This window comes from Glandiceps talaboti, chromosome 15 (assembly GCF_964340395.1).
Source record: "Glandiceps talaboti chromosome 15, keGlaTala1.1, whole genome shotgun sequence".
In the NCBI taxonomy this organism is placed as follows: Eukaryota; Metazoa; Hemichordata; class Enteropneusta; family Spengelidae; genus Glandiceps; species Glandiceps talaboti.
The window spans coordinates 14,280,333-14,295,723 of record NC_135563.1 but is presented as its reverse complement, the minus strand read 5'-3'; the positions used below and the strand labels follow the sequence as shown (position 1 = coordinate 14,295,723).

Genomic DNA, 15,391 nt, shown 5'->3' with positions numbered 1-15,391 from the left:
TTGTTTGACCATCTGTACAGCTAGTATGCCAGTGTACATGTAGGTGGGTTTGTTTAGTTGTATGTGTGTTTTCTTTCCTCCACACAATGTCAGTAGATGTGGTAGGTGGTTCATTTTACTGTTCTGATGTACACATGTACTTCGAGTCACTATGGGATTCTGGCGTGGGAAAGCGTTGAAATACACAGGTTTGTTAAAAGGAAAAAACTATATTCTACAATATATGTTATGTCTCGGAATATATATAGTTTTAATATGAATGACATATACAAGTATACAATACATTGAATTTATTTTCCATACCTTTATAGGTACATTGTACATATTTAATAACTATGTTAAACACAGTATATCCATGCATTATGTATATCATATTGTATACATGTGTTCTTGCCTATTTTAATCTGAACTTCATGTTTGATGGCTTTTTAATGACATACTCTCTAGCCGAGCAAAACACATAAAATGATAATAGTAATGATAAAGTTATCAATTTTGTGTGTATATTGTTAGAATATTGTTTGTCAGTAATTGTAAAATGGATGAAAGTACAGTAATGCCAGGTCTGATGATGGATGTAGTGGTTACACTTTATTTTCATGCAGTGCATTTTCTGAGTTTTAGGATTTTGTCTTGAAACAGCAAGCCAGCTATACATGTAATCTAAAAACCGACACCATACAGTGTAGTGTTTGCACATGTTTGATGTATATCTAATGGTACTATTGACATTTATCAATTCTGAATCACCATTTTCCGAGTGAAGTGTGCCATTTTTCACATTTCATTGATTCCTTAATCTATTTTCGCAGGATTTTATTGATTTTGTCTACCGAGTAAAAAATATGAAAGAGATTTAATTCAGAAATCACGTTCTGGATCACCTGTCTATCTTTATATCACTGTCGTATATCTCTTTTATTTTTAAAAATATGTTTGCAGGCTGTAGAGACAGAAGTTGGAAACTCATGGCACGATTGTCACTGACCAGAACGTTGCTGTTTATGCTGATTGTGTCATTCCTGGCTACGCTTTACATTATGGTTCTATATAACAGTTGTGACTGCAGCCTCCCTGAAAACCAGAAATTACCAGGTGTAAAAATACCTCAGCAGTTCATAGAGGAATTCAGAGATGGACTTAAAGCCGGAGATGATATCCCAATTAATATCGATAATAATAATAATTTGTTAGAGGATGACAAACATGATGACAACTACCATGAGGAGGAAGTGCATGAAGATGATGAGGGAGGAGATGATGATGCAGAGGATCGTGATAATCTGGACGGGAAAGATCCACACAAACTGGCTATTATTGTACCGTTTAGGGATAGACTGGAGGAACTCTTAGAATTTGCACCATATCTACATAACTTTCTAGAGGAACAAAAAGTCAGACATCATATTTATGTTATAAATCAAGTGGACACTCATAGGTATGTATGTATGTATGTATGTATGTATGTATGTATGTATGTATGTATGTATCATGTATGTATGTATGTATGTATGTATGTATGTATGTATGTATGTATGTATGTATGTATGTATGTATGCATGTATTCAATTCAATTGAACATCAATGCTTTAATTGTTAAGTTCTCTTGCCAATGTCACTTCTTGTGTACACGGCTTAATAAATAATAATAATATGTATGTATGTCACAGTTTATATGTACACATGTAATGTGTGTGTGGGCATTTGTCTGTAGCTATGTCTGTATGTATGCCATTAGTGGTATATATTTTCACCTCCTAAAATCCTACTTTAGTAAGCTACAAAATTAGTTTCAATCTAATTTTTTTCATTCCACCTTTTGAGTATTTCTAGTTTAGTATGACAGAGATTATTGATGCTGTCATCCTTAGTTACTATCAGCTGTGATAGTATGCAGTGAATGGAACATACCATAGATGATAAGAGTCAGTCATGCAGATATTATGTACAGTGAACCCTGTGAAAATAGGTTTATATGTAATTAAAAGTTATTGAAGTGTGTGTTTCCACTTTAATGTGGGGAGTAGTCAAATGTTATGTCAACTTGATAGTAGACTGATATTTGTACCATCTGATATTACCCATACTGAAAACTGATATGGGGGGGGGGGGATGAAAATGGAAGTTGGTAACTGAGAAAGCAAAGTGAAAGTGAAGTTGGTAAAATTTTGTAATTTTAGGAAGCACTCAAAATTTGTAATTAGAATAGAAGTGTGCCCCCCTGTCTGTCAACTTGGCGTTCTTGTTAACCCTAAAAAGGAAACCTTTACTTATTAAAGACCCATCACTCTGATCACATCAACTACAGACAAACTTACTGTCATAATTTGAATATTATGGATAGATTTCTGTAGTTTTGTTGGTCATCCTGGTAAGAATCTTATGAACTTGGTTGGGTACCACTAAAAACAACTACCGAGTGCATGTATATCACAATTTCTTCAACAAAGTATGTTGATGATATGAATCAAAGTTGGATACCCGAGCACTAATCATAATTAATTTAGTCAAATTTATCACTTTATTACTACAAATGTACTTACACTGTCTAACAAAATCTTAGTTTAATAAAACAAATTATTTTTTATGTAAAATGACATAAAAAGACAATTCTAAATATGGAATTATCCTGGATATTTTATCCTAAGTTCAAAACTATAGAAAAACCCCAGCAATTATGCATAAAAAATTAATATATTGTATTGTCAATAATATATGTTATTATCAATTATTTCTTGAATACACAGTGTCTATACTTTACATAGTAAAATTTCAACAGACTTGATTTGTTTAAAATACAAATATAAATTATCGTAGTACATCTGAATGACAGGAAATTGACTTTATGTGCTGAAGCAGGTTTTTAAATTCAATTCCATAGATTCAAAGAGTGTCATTAAAATCGCAAGTGAGCAGTGGTGTATAACTATACAACTCACATTTCTGACTTCTGCTACAAAATAATTCCAATGGCACATACATTGAAATGTATAGATATGTTCTGCTTCAGTATTCAAGAAGAAAGTTTGCAAATAGGCTGTAACGTACCAACTGAAAAAAATGTGCTTTGTAAGAATTGATAAATGCAGATACAGTTTCATCAAATTTCGAGGGGTGTAGGTCAAAGGTTAGAGGTCAGAGTAATACATCCCATAACCATCACACACAAATGATTATTTAAGTCATCTGATCTTGTTGCGGCAATTGAGAGATTTAGGAGACTGTAATAAAAGAACACTTTTCTATTGACAATAAAAAAAAAAGATCTTAAAAGTGAAAATACAACTTGTCACAAGAAGTCATTGCATGTACATTTGTAATTCAGCTATTTTTTGTTTGTTTTTTCAGTTTAAATGATGAAAATCCATCTAATACACTGAAAACTTCTAGAGGTTCGAATTTCAATTTATTAAAATACTGTTTTGTTGGCAATACAACCAAATATTTTTTTTCATATCTATGTTTCACAATTTTACTGTTGCTTTCTTCAGGTCAAACTGAAAAAAAAAATGAAAAAATGAAGGAAAAAAAGTAATTTGTTTGTGTATCGACTATTAATTTGGTTCTTACTACTTTTTTACAAAATAATCACAGACAAATTTTAATGTATAGATGATTACACTTTTGTCAATTCAAATCCCAAATAAATTGTTATGCTCAATCAACAAATTTAGCCATCCATTGAGTACCTGAGTGGTATCTATGGTTACATGTATCTATGGTTACATGTATCTATTTTTGCTGTTGGGAACTATCATTGAGTTATGACATTTCAGTGGAAAGGAAAGTAATTTCGAAAAGTATAGTTTAAATATGGTTTGAAAAATTTGCAATACATGTACTTCTGAGATGGTAAGTTTAGTAGTATTATTAATGAATCGTGCAGCGGCTAGCAGCCCAATGACCAGTACGCATGCACGTCCTACATACTATGCAATGTTTTTTTGGTTGTTTTACCCAAGGATGCATTGCGGCACAATGACTACGCATGCACGTTCTATATACTATGTGCATTCTCCATGTGGAGGGTGCTATCTACAATATCATCATGAGGCAGCCGATCACAAATGAATCTACCCTGCGCAAGCGTATGGGCTTTACCTAGTTATGATATTTTAAGAATTCTGTGAAATCATCCGATTTTTCTAAAAAATCTGTCTAATGATACCTGACTATACCGGTAGGATGTTTTACTTTGAAAAGCAAATTGTACTTGCTGTATTTTCAGTCACTTTGTCTATGCCATTTGAAGTAGATTTAGCCGAGTACGGTTGTTAACTCGGTTGTCTTTCTCAATTTCAGTTTTTAACTTAGTCCAAAAGAGTTCTTTGCCTGCTTCATCTTCCGTCCACTCAATGCACTTCTTACGACACTTCAATAGTCGAATTAACCGTGGCAGTTTGTGTTCAGGGATCGGTTTGAGTTGTACCAGAATTATGACATCTTTGAGTTCATCAAATAGCCGATGGAATGCTACTTCCAGTTCAAAAATACAAATTTGGTCGTTGATGAAATCTTCCGTTAAAACAAAAACAATATGGTTGCTATCATGGACACAGACATCGATGTTAGTTGCCTTGACTACACCAGGGACATACTCTCTGTCTTTGATACATAGTTTAAATCCATCCCTTTCCTCTAAGCGAGGCATCATCTCCCGTCTCACCCAAAGGAAATCTTCATCAGCGTAAGATGCCATGACATCATACTTGTAATTGTTAGCTTGGTTAGCACCATCTACTACCTGGTAGCCATTTTTAATCAGCCCCATTCGTAGTTTCCATAAGAAATATTTATACTTTATACTCCATCTAAATTTCTTCCAAATGACACCAGCCAAGGTAAAGACAGTTGCCAAGGTGATAAGTATTACACTGACTGTCATAATGATATTAGATTCACATTCCAGTATATCGGTATCAAAATCCACTAAATATGTATCAGAGTATTCATTTGGGGAGAAGCATTGGTAGTTTTGCAGCCAATGTCTTTCCTGTGGGTGCAAATGCTTTTGGAATATCAGCATCTCAGGATTGGTGAGCAGCCAGGTATGAAACCAGACAACATCACAGGTGCATGTAAATGGGTTGCCACCCAAGTAAAGGTTTTGTAGTTGCAACAATCCATGAAATGTAGTGGAGTTGACAATCTGAATGGCATTGTAGCTCAGATCTAGTGTTGTCAGATTCTGTAATCCATTCCAGATATTGTTGTTCAGAGTTGCTAGTTGATTGTAACTTAAATCAAGATGAACTAACATTGTTGTGTTAGAAAAACAACCTTCATCTATTTTGTTCAGTTTGTTGTTGTTTAATTCAAGATTTTCCAATTTTGGAAAGCAGTGGAAAAGGAAACATTCCAGTGTTTGAGAATCCAGATGCAATGCATTCAGTTTAAGTGTACGTACATTAGGAACCGTGAAAGATTGTGGTTTTCCAGGAAACTTATTCAGACGTGTGCCACTCAAATCCAGGAAAGTCAGTTTAGGATACATAGTACGGAATTCACGCAGATATTTATACATCATTCTGCCAATTTTTGGTGAGTAGGAAAAATCAAAAGTGGTTATGTTCTTCAGCGGTTTTACATTACTGACATCAACATACATTGCATCAACATGGGAAAATATCAAGCTTTGTAGATTCTGGAGATCAGCAAATGCAGCCATGTGCAGGGAGTCCATGTGTATCTTGTTAGAATACAAATTGAAAGTGACCACATTATGCAAACCCAGCAACATGTCAGCAGTTACACGATGAATCATGTTACCAGCTAAGTTTAACATCTTCAGATTTGTTAAAATTGAAAGTGCAGTTCTTGGTATGGCTGTCAATTTATTACCTCTTAAGTCAAGTTCTTCTAAACCTGTCAAATTATAAAAGACTCTGTCTGGAATAGTTGTCAAATACACTGATGTTAGAGAAAGTGTTCGTAGGAACTTTAGCCATTGAAAAGTGAAATCTTCCAAAGTTAGTTTTGTCTGGTAAATCTTCAACTCTTCCAATGAAACACTTTCTAATCCTTGCAATGTGGTGCTGTCAAAGTCCAGAGTGTGACCTGATAATTGAAATAATCCCAGATTCAAGATTTTCACTCCTTCAAAAGCGTACAACAGTTGACGCAGTTCAGCAACAGACAACTTGTCAGTGTTGTAGTCATACATATCTCCTCGTTTTAGCTCTACACTGTCGATTCTTTGAAAGGGTACAAATGGTGAACCACAAACATTTACATGTCTGTAGTATAGTTCAAGGTTTCTCAGTGGCTTATTGAAATATTTGAAAGTATTTTCATCTATGATTTTCCATTGTTGTTGATGCCCCAACTGCCCTGCGACATCAATGGCAAGAAAGTCAAGGTTTTTACAAAGCTGAAAATCTTTCCCAAACTCCAGTGTTTTTACTTCATGTGTAGATAATTCAAACTTAGTCAGATATGATAGATGTGTACATATTTGTTGTGGTACTTCCATTAATGGGTTGTTATCCAGACTAAGATATGTTAACACAGGTAAATGAACAAGACACTGGTCCGGAAAGTTGTCTAAATTATTAGTTCTCAGTATCAGTTGCTGCAAATTTGCTAAGCCCTTAAATGCACCCACTTCAATTCTCTGAATACCACAAGCATCAAGATCAAGTTTTTGTAATTTTCCTAATACTTCAAATGTTCCATTCGTAATTGTTGCGATATTATTCTCCATAAGAGAAAGAAACTGTAAGTTTTCTAGTCCTACAAAAGTGTATCTAGACAGTTGGTTGATCTGGTTGTATTCTAGACTTAAATCTTCCAGTTTCCCCAACCCAATAAAAGTATAATCTTCAATAACTCCCATGCTGTTACTTGTAAGGATCAGTTTCTTCAGGTAATGATATCTAAGATGTTTGAATTGTTCTTTTTTAAGTGAATCGATTCTGTTACCTTCCAAGTTTAATTCTTCTGTAAATTCATGATTTGGTGTCGGGATGGTTGTCAGTGGAGGTGTAAGTTGACTGCAGTCTGTTCGGTTAGTGTCAGGAATACCCTGATGGCATTTCACCGATGGGTGCAGAGTCTTTCCTGCTGTGTGTTCAGCACTGACAGATACAGCTGTGAGCATGGTTAACATAAAGAATGATATTTGTACCTTGAAATGTAATTTCTTCATTGTTCTGATGCTGTTTGTTATCAGTATGTTGTGGAAAGGAATGAAATCACCACAGTTGGCCATTGATTGATATTTTTGTATACTCTAGTCAGAACTTCTGAATGAAATCACCACAGTTGGCTATAGATTGATATTTTTGTATACTCTAGTCACAACCATATGTTATGATTTGGTTTCAATTCATGAAGGTATGTAAGTGTCACTGCTAGTCCTCCATCTTCTTGGTTTTGTCTGTGTTTTGTATTGTTGTTCTAGAGCACAGATTATTTTACTACCCATAAATCTGTTGTCAGTTATGGAAAATATCCACCATTTGTTGCTCTGGAAAAGAACATTGATCCAAAACATTGTACTCTACTGTTGTGTAAAGGTAAAAAATATCAAACATCTAGGTAAGTTGAATTTGCAGGAGGATGTGTCGCTACATGTCAGCTGTTTCTCATGGGTTTTATTTATCTTTAGAAGGTTTCTCTATAGTCTGATAAATATTTGAAGACGAATCTTTCAGTCTAAGAAAAGGCAAGATTTGTTGTATTTACCATATTTCACATCTACTGTGTTTGGTTAATATTGGGATTTCCTGTGTATCTTCCATAACTTAGATAAAGGCTCAGATAAAGGATAGTGAAATGGTTTTGTCTGTCTGTCTGTCTGTCTGTCTGTCTGTTTGTTTGTCTGTCTGTCTGTTTGTCTGTCTGTCTGTCTGATTGTATGTATGTATGTCTGCCTGTACGTATGTACGTATGTATGTATGTATGTATGTATGTATGTATGTGTACATATGTACTTACATGTGTTTATACATATGTATGTATGTGTACGTATGAACGTACGTATGTGTATATATGTACATACATACATACATGTGTGTGTATGTGTGTGTGTACGTATGTATCTGTCTGTCTGTCTGTCTATCTATCTGTCTGTCTCTGTTTATTTGTCTATGGACACATCTCAAAAACTACGTCATCAATTCTATTGAAACTTACAACACAGCTTCCTTGTATATATTATGGAAGGCATTCAGTTTATATCTGGTGTATATACATTTGTCAGTTGCCCAGGAAAACCCTGATAAATGGCATACAATGTATATTAAAAGTAGTGCACAGTAGATATGAAATATGGTAAATACAATTAGAGAAACCTTTTTGATCAGATTTTACAGTAATCAGATTGGGCTGCATTCATATTCACTTGTTCCTAGTAGGAGGCTGTTGACCTGTGTTGTAATTTTTCAGAGTATTTGTTCACACAGATCTTTAATTTTGCAGATTTACGTGTAAATTGTGTACGATTTGGTCAAAAAATATGCACATGTAGAAGCCTTTTACATCTGTATAGAGATATGTATATGATCTATTCAAACCTTTCACATTCTTATGGAGATATGATGGTCGGTGTTTTTGTTATAGAGTGTCAAATTTTGAGCTTACCTTTGATACGATGTTGTTCTGAATCTTAGCATTTGTACAGAGTTGCTGTTCTAAGCTGTCTGGTCTGACTACTTTGTGTGTAATGATGTAAAAGTGGAAGGTGTAAGAGGAAACGTTGAGTCACAAGACCTGCTGTAAATGTATCACTTCTCTCTACAGTCTGCTAATTTATTACTTTCACATTTACAAACTATGAGATCATCTTTGACTTTTGTCTACACTGTTTCTATGCTGCTTTGTAACTGTCTAGTTCTTATGAATTACTAACTGGTCAAGTTTTTTTACCCTGAAGGACGGACATCCCTCTTTAATGTTATGTTTCTCATGACCTGACCGACCCTATATTTCTTTGATTCAAGAATTTTTTTTGGAAATCGTCAGCCAGATCAGAAAATGATTTTGATGTCACTGATAGTAAGATGGCTACACAACACATGCATATCTGGGTGAAAATTATTATTTATAGCTGATGTTTGGCACAGAAAACAAATGGATCATAGTTTCTTTGTGACTTTAATTGTCATTTCTAAGGCATCCAGACTGTTGAAGTATGATTATGAATTGAAAGCATCAACAAAATGCACAGACACACTAACTTTTTCTAGATGACCCACCCAATATTTTTAAGGTGCTATGATGATGAGAAACATAAAGTTAAACTAGATGCAGTAATGGGGGATTTCCCTGAAGCAATGATGTCATCAATGCTTTCTGTTTCAAAATGGATATGTATACCCTTTCTAGGATATAGTTATAGAATTGACAGAAACATAATAAAGTGGGTTCATTTTGTATTTCTGCATTTTTTGAAACCTTTGAGGTGTTCTGTGGATGATCCTAATATTTTGATACAAATAGTACTAAAAGGAGTAATTTTTCATTTTTATGCATATGAAATATTATTATTGTATTAATATCAGTTAGTGCAATTATTTCTATTATAATTGATAATTAGCCTACGTGTAGTTACCATAATCAGTTGTGTTATAAAATATTACCAGCAAAATATGAAATGTTTATAGTTTCATTAATTTTTCCATCATAATAATTCTAATAATTAATGATGATAATTAGAATTGAAAGTAGAGTTTATTCAGATTAAAAAACTTGTGTGTTAACTCTTAATGTAACTATTCTAGTATAATGTTAATATCGATGCGCATACCTTGAATGGTATTAAAACAACAGGTTCTTGTGTTGTTAACATAATATGACAGAACCTCTATGGCGCACGAGATTAAGTATAGCATAGTCAGGGTACTTGCACCAGTGCTTGCAATGTTCTTTGCACCCATACTTTCACGAGTGTAGTAGGTGAAAGTGCAACAGAAAACACTGCAAGCATGAGTGCAACTACTCCCAAGTATCCACACTGGAACTCATGTGGCATGGGGTTCTGTTATTATTAAATATGTTTAAATATCTGGAATGGAAAATTTCCATAAAATATCATAAAAATCATACAGCACAATCACATGATTTTATGTGTGGCGAATGATTGCATCCTAATTTGAATATCATTTGCATGCAGCTACATGTATTATATGCAATAATATTTTCAGTATTGCACTGCAGTGCAAATACCACTAGTATGCATGCACTCTGGTGCAAGTAATCACTGGTTACATGTGTAACAACAATACAAGTACCTTTAAATCTAAATTGTGTATCTTTGATACAAAAACATACTTCTATTGTGACAATATTTTATATGGTATCGTCACAAATGATGTATACTAGTAATATGTCATAGTTAAGGTTATTCTGAGCAAAACTCTCTCTCTCTTTCTCTCTCTCTCTCTCTCTCTCTCTCTGTCTCTCTCTCTCTTTCTGTCTGTCTGTCTGTCTGTCTCTCTCTCTCTCTCTCTCTCTCTCTCTCTCTCTCTCTCTCTCTCTCTCTCTCTCTCTCTCTCTCTCTCTCTAAAAAGGTATTGTTGTATGCATAAAGGCGGGTGTTTTGATGGTATTAAAATGTAATTTTCATCGTGTGTAACAGCAGTCATGTATGTATTCTTGTGTGTATAAATGAAGTGTGTAACAGCAGTTGTTTATGTACTCAGTGTAATATAGTGGCAGGTGCAGATAATTTTCTATGAATCATTCAATACAGGTATACTGTGTTGAACCATTTGACATATAATATTTGCACAATATATTAATTTTCATTCTCTTTATTCTCAAATGGTTGTCATAACTACCAAATTTTGATCAGGGAAAACTTCTGCTACTCAAAAGTTGACCATACAAATGTATTATTTTGTTCTTGACAGGTTCAACAGAGCTGCTCTTCTAAATATTGGTTTTCTACACAGTAAATTGGACTGTGACTACTTAGTCATGCATGATGTTGACCTTTTACCTCTGAACACTGACCTCAAATATACTTATGATATGGTAGAAAATGGACCCCATCATATATCGTCACCACAGCTACACCCTAAGTACCACTATAAAACTTTTGTTGGCGGAATTCTTATGATGAAAAATGAACATTTTATACTAGTGAGTTTTTGTTACTTTCATTTAGCCATTTCTTAGATGTTCCTGTTTTTGGAAGCTGTTTTTTCTTTGTTTCTCTCTGTCAATTTTGTGGCAGTTGCTCAAATACTTGAATTCCAAATTGGGTATAAATTTAAAATTATTTTTTCAACACAATAGTATCCAAAGAGCACTGTAACAGTTTCATGAAAATTAAGAAATATATTATTTTTGTAATTGACAATAGCACATTCATTCAGATTTGCCATGAATTCTTCTGTTTCAGAGAGAATTTTCAAATGTATCAATTGAGTATGTTAATGGGGCTCCCTAACCAAAATGGGATACAAGGTGTGGGAATCAACAAAAGTTTCTAAAGAATTACTAGATTTCACCCGAGCTGACAATTGTATTACCAGATCTTTATGTAGATTAGTCATTTAAGGTGAAAATGCCAAAAGCAATTTGATGGGCAATGCACTAAACAATTTGTTGCATACAGATAATTTGTTTCATGTACGCACATAATCACAGGGCCTTGAGATGTTGCCATCACATGGAATCCAACATATTGGATTTTCTGCATTTCATCACAAGCTACTTCTGGTGTTGCCCTATGTCTGTCAAGACCTCGCCGCATCACAAGTAATTCCTGTCAAGTGCTTGTGCATACAATGACTTTCAATGTTATGGCCATAAAATTTCCATGCTTCAATCATAAACATTCTATTTTGGCAAGTGCTTTCTTCAGTATAATTAAATGTTATATTTACTTAATTGTATCATTATGGACAACCTCCCTCAATGTGTTCATGTATAAATTCTGTTGTTTTTCTTTTGATGCAGACAAATGGTCTTTCCAACAAATACTGGGGTTGGGGTAGAGAAGATGATGAATTCTATGTCCGTATGAAAGAAGCTCATTTACAGGTAAATTTCTATGTATTGCAATTGTTGACTGGGAGGTTCATTTATACTGACAGTGCATGGTTTTGGGTTGGTTTTATGTCTATACACTGGAAATGAATCAATTACAACAAAGTTAGAGCTCAACAACAACAAAATGCAGTACAATACAGTGCAATAATCACTTTCTGACTGTGCTAATATCAAGCTACATGTAGCATCAGGCTAGCTGGCACTAACACTTCACCAGCATGTACCAACTCAAAGTTAGCATCAGGCTAGCTCAGAGCTAACACAAAGCTGGCACTAACACTTCATCAGAAAATGTCAGCAACTTTGAACTAGAAGGGTTAATATGTGTACTAGCCCTATATTAACAACAGTCTGACACTAACATCTCATCAGCATATTTGCAACTGGGAGGGTTAATGCCTGCCCTGCATCAGCCCTGTGTTAACGCCAGGTTAGCCCAGTGTTAACCTAGGCCTTGGGCTGACACTAGGCCAGTATTGAAATCAGAATGGAATATTCCTGATTTGTACTAGCTCATACAGACCTTACACTAAAGGATGTTAAAAATGAAGCAGACTGACAGATGTAGTCTGTTGTTCATTGTACTCACTAATTAAGATTCACCACAGCACTCACAAGAATAAATTTATAATCCATTTGTAAGGCCTGGGTTCTATTTTATTCACTTCCTTGAAGGCATGAATGAATACTTGACACCCACTCATCATAAAAATATCCTGTTTCACTTGTCAATGACTATTTTCATTATGTCCATCTTTCAGATCTCCTATCCACAAGGCATTGAAACAGGGTATGAATCCTTTAGACATATACACAGTGTGAAGAGGGAAAGAGACAAAAAGAGATATTTCAATCAAAAAGAGGTAAGACAAACATTAATGCGTAGAGTAACTCTAAACTCTTATACATAATGTATTTGATATTTTGCTGTCAGTTTGTGAAGGACTGGATAGCTAATTTTGTTTACGTATCGTGACACTAAAAAGGAAGGGATTTTCAAGCTGCAAAATTGTTAACGTTATGACCTAAAGGTATAGTTAAAAATGTGGAAATAAATAAGTTTGATGTTTCGTTTGATGAGAAAGCATTTGGAGATGCTTGCATATACTCTGCATAAAGAGTTGCAATTTGGTTTCCCCAACTCTTACTTTGGGAGGCATCATTGGAAAGAGCCCCCCAGCAACAGGAGTCTGGGGAACTGAGTCTACTCTCTACCCACACGTCATCCAGGTGGGTTGAAGTGTATTTTATAATACGCAAAGGAAAACAATGACCTGATCTTTAGGGCGAGAGAGTATTATTTTGAAACATTAATAGTATCGTGTTTGTTTTCATAGGAGTCAAGACGAAGAGATCGGATCACAGGGTTAGATACAGTAAGATATGAAGTTAATAGCAGATATAATATACAGATAGATGGTGCACAGGTCACAATGTTTAATGTACTTGTTGACTGTGATAAAGATTTAACACCATGGTGTGATATTCCAGATCAAAACTAGCTGCAGAAGCCAGCAGGTGATTGGTTCAATGTATAAATATGTGCTCCATTGAGGATTTGTGGACAAATCAAGATGCCCGTTGCATATACTCAGATGTTCAGTTAAGCGTGCAGTACAGAATGTGAGAAGGAATCTTCACGGACTCTGAGTTCATATGTAGTAATGAAATTTCCACTCACAGAGTCAAAAAAGAATTGACGATTGTCATGGACCTCCATATTTGTAACTGTGCCATATTGATGACCTTTTGAGTGAACATTCTGTTAACAATCAAACATTACCCACAATGCAATATCAATTTCCGTTATAACCAACCAACAACTCTCAGCAAAGGAGAATATAGGTTCATGATATTTTTATTATTTTTTGTCTACTTTCATGTTTTATCATTTTTCTCTGAAAATTACAACTCCAAGAAGAGTATTGATAATATATTGAAAATGAAAAATTTCATCACCACATTCATTTTAGTATCGATTTTGAGCAGCTAGCTATAAAAAAATATATAAATATAGTCTTTTAACAGAGTAAAAGATAAAATATTAACTTCAAAGTTAAATAATGTAATTATGGAATCAATATTTATGTGCATTCTCACATCTTTCTGACATTGCTAGAATAGCTCTACATTTTATCTATTGAACGTTCCATGTGTATGGTGAGCATGCCATGTATGGTGGGGGAAGGGGGTGCAGAAAGTTTTGTCATGTGGCATCACATGTCATTCAGATTTGCTATCAGAGTAATACCATGACTTTTTGATAACAAAAAAAAAATCAGACTAGTCAAGATATTTACCATATAACTGTCACACAATATTTTCTTAAAATCCAAGACTTATGATGTAATATAAAGGAGATCTTTCTTGTCTTTCTACAAACTGACAGACCCACCTATCATTTGATGTGAATGACTTGCATTACCTTGTCTACATCATGATCTGTAATATTGCTTGCTTCTCATGATATGCTTGTGATATTATCAATGTGAATATTCACTTAAACTGATTGATCACAATGGGGAGTGAACATCAGACTATTTTGTTGTATTGAAATGAAGTCATTATGTAAATGAACACTCAAACTGATTGGTTGCAATGGGGAGTGATAACACTGTCAGACTATTTGATTATTCAAATGGAGTCATTGTGTAAATGAACACTCAAACTGATTGGTTGCAATGGGGAGTGATAACACGGTTAGACTATTTGATAATTCAAATGTAGTCATTATGTAAATGAACACTCAAACTGATTGGTTGCAATGGGGAGTGATAACACTGTCAGACTATTTGATTATTCAAATGGAGTCATTGTGTAAATGAACACTTACATTCCTAGAAATAACCATGTTTCTAAACTGTTGCCATTCAAAACAACAGCAATTGCAGTAGGATAGCTTGTAATTACTTCATTATTAACTTCACACCTGGATGATTGAGAACATTCATAGAGCTGTTTCTAAAGGTTTGCAGGATTCAAGAATAGATTATGTTGTTATTTTCTCAAATCAAAATCACGACAATATTGAATGCAAGTGAAGATTAATACAGACAGTATATTCATGTGCTTACAAACTGCCAGTATACTTTTACCTCTAGCCATGTTTTAACTAGGCTTGTTCAGAATACTATTTTCTATATTTAAAGTTAACTGTATACCCATCAAATTTTTGTAACTTATTTTTCAGTATGTTTTTAAACAATTTTTGTATGCTACATTGTTGTTATTTATCTTCAGGTTTTTTTTTGAAAATCAGTCATCTGATGATAGTTTCTACTGATGTTATATTTGTGAAATTTGGATCAAAAAGTTAAAATATTGGTTAAATTGAACATTGACTTTAAAATGAGTAAAGTGCTTCCACTGTGTGCTACGCTTCTAAACCTGC

General features: G+C 34.2%; 2 protein-coding genes across 2 annotated transcripts; one reads left to right on the top strand and one right to left on the bottom strand.

Moving 5' to 3' along the window:
- The first annotated feature begins 950 nt into the window (after positions 1–950).
- LOC144446245 (beta-1,4-galactosyltransferase 7-like) lies at positions 951–13,502 on the top strand. The gene is made up of 5 exons (XM_078135997.1): positions 951–1,438; positions 10,854–11,085; positions 11,908–11,991; positions 12,762–12,863; positions 13,338–13,502. Exons 1-5 carry the CDS (start codon positions 969–971, stop codon positions 13,500–13,502), a joined length of 1,053 nt encoding a protein of 350 aa, XP_077992123.1. The 5' UTR covers positions 951–968.
- LOC144446810 (uncharacterized) lies at positions 4,238–7,113 on the bottom strand. Its single transcript, XM_078136651.1, has one exon. The coding sequence runs from the start codon at positions 7,106–7,108 to the stop codon at positions 4,238–4,240; it is 2,871 nt and encodes a 956-aa protein (XP_077992777.1). The 5' UTR covers positions 7,109–7,113.
- Positions 13,503–15,391: the final 1,889 nt, after the last annotated feature.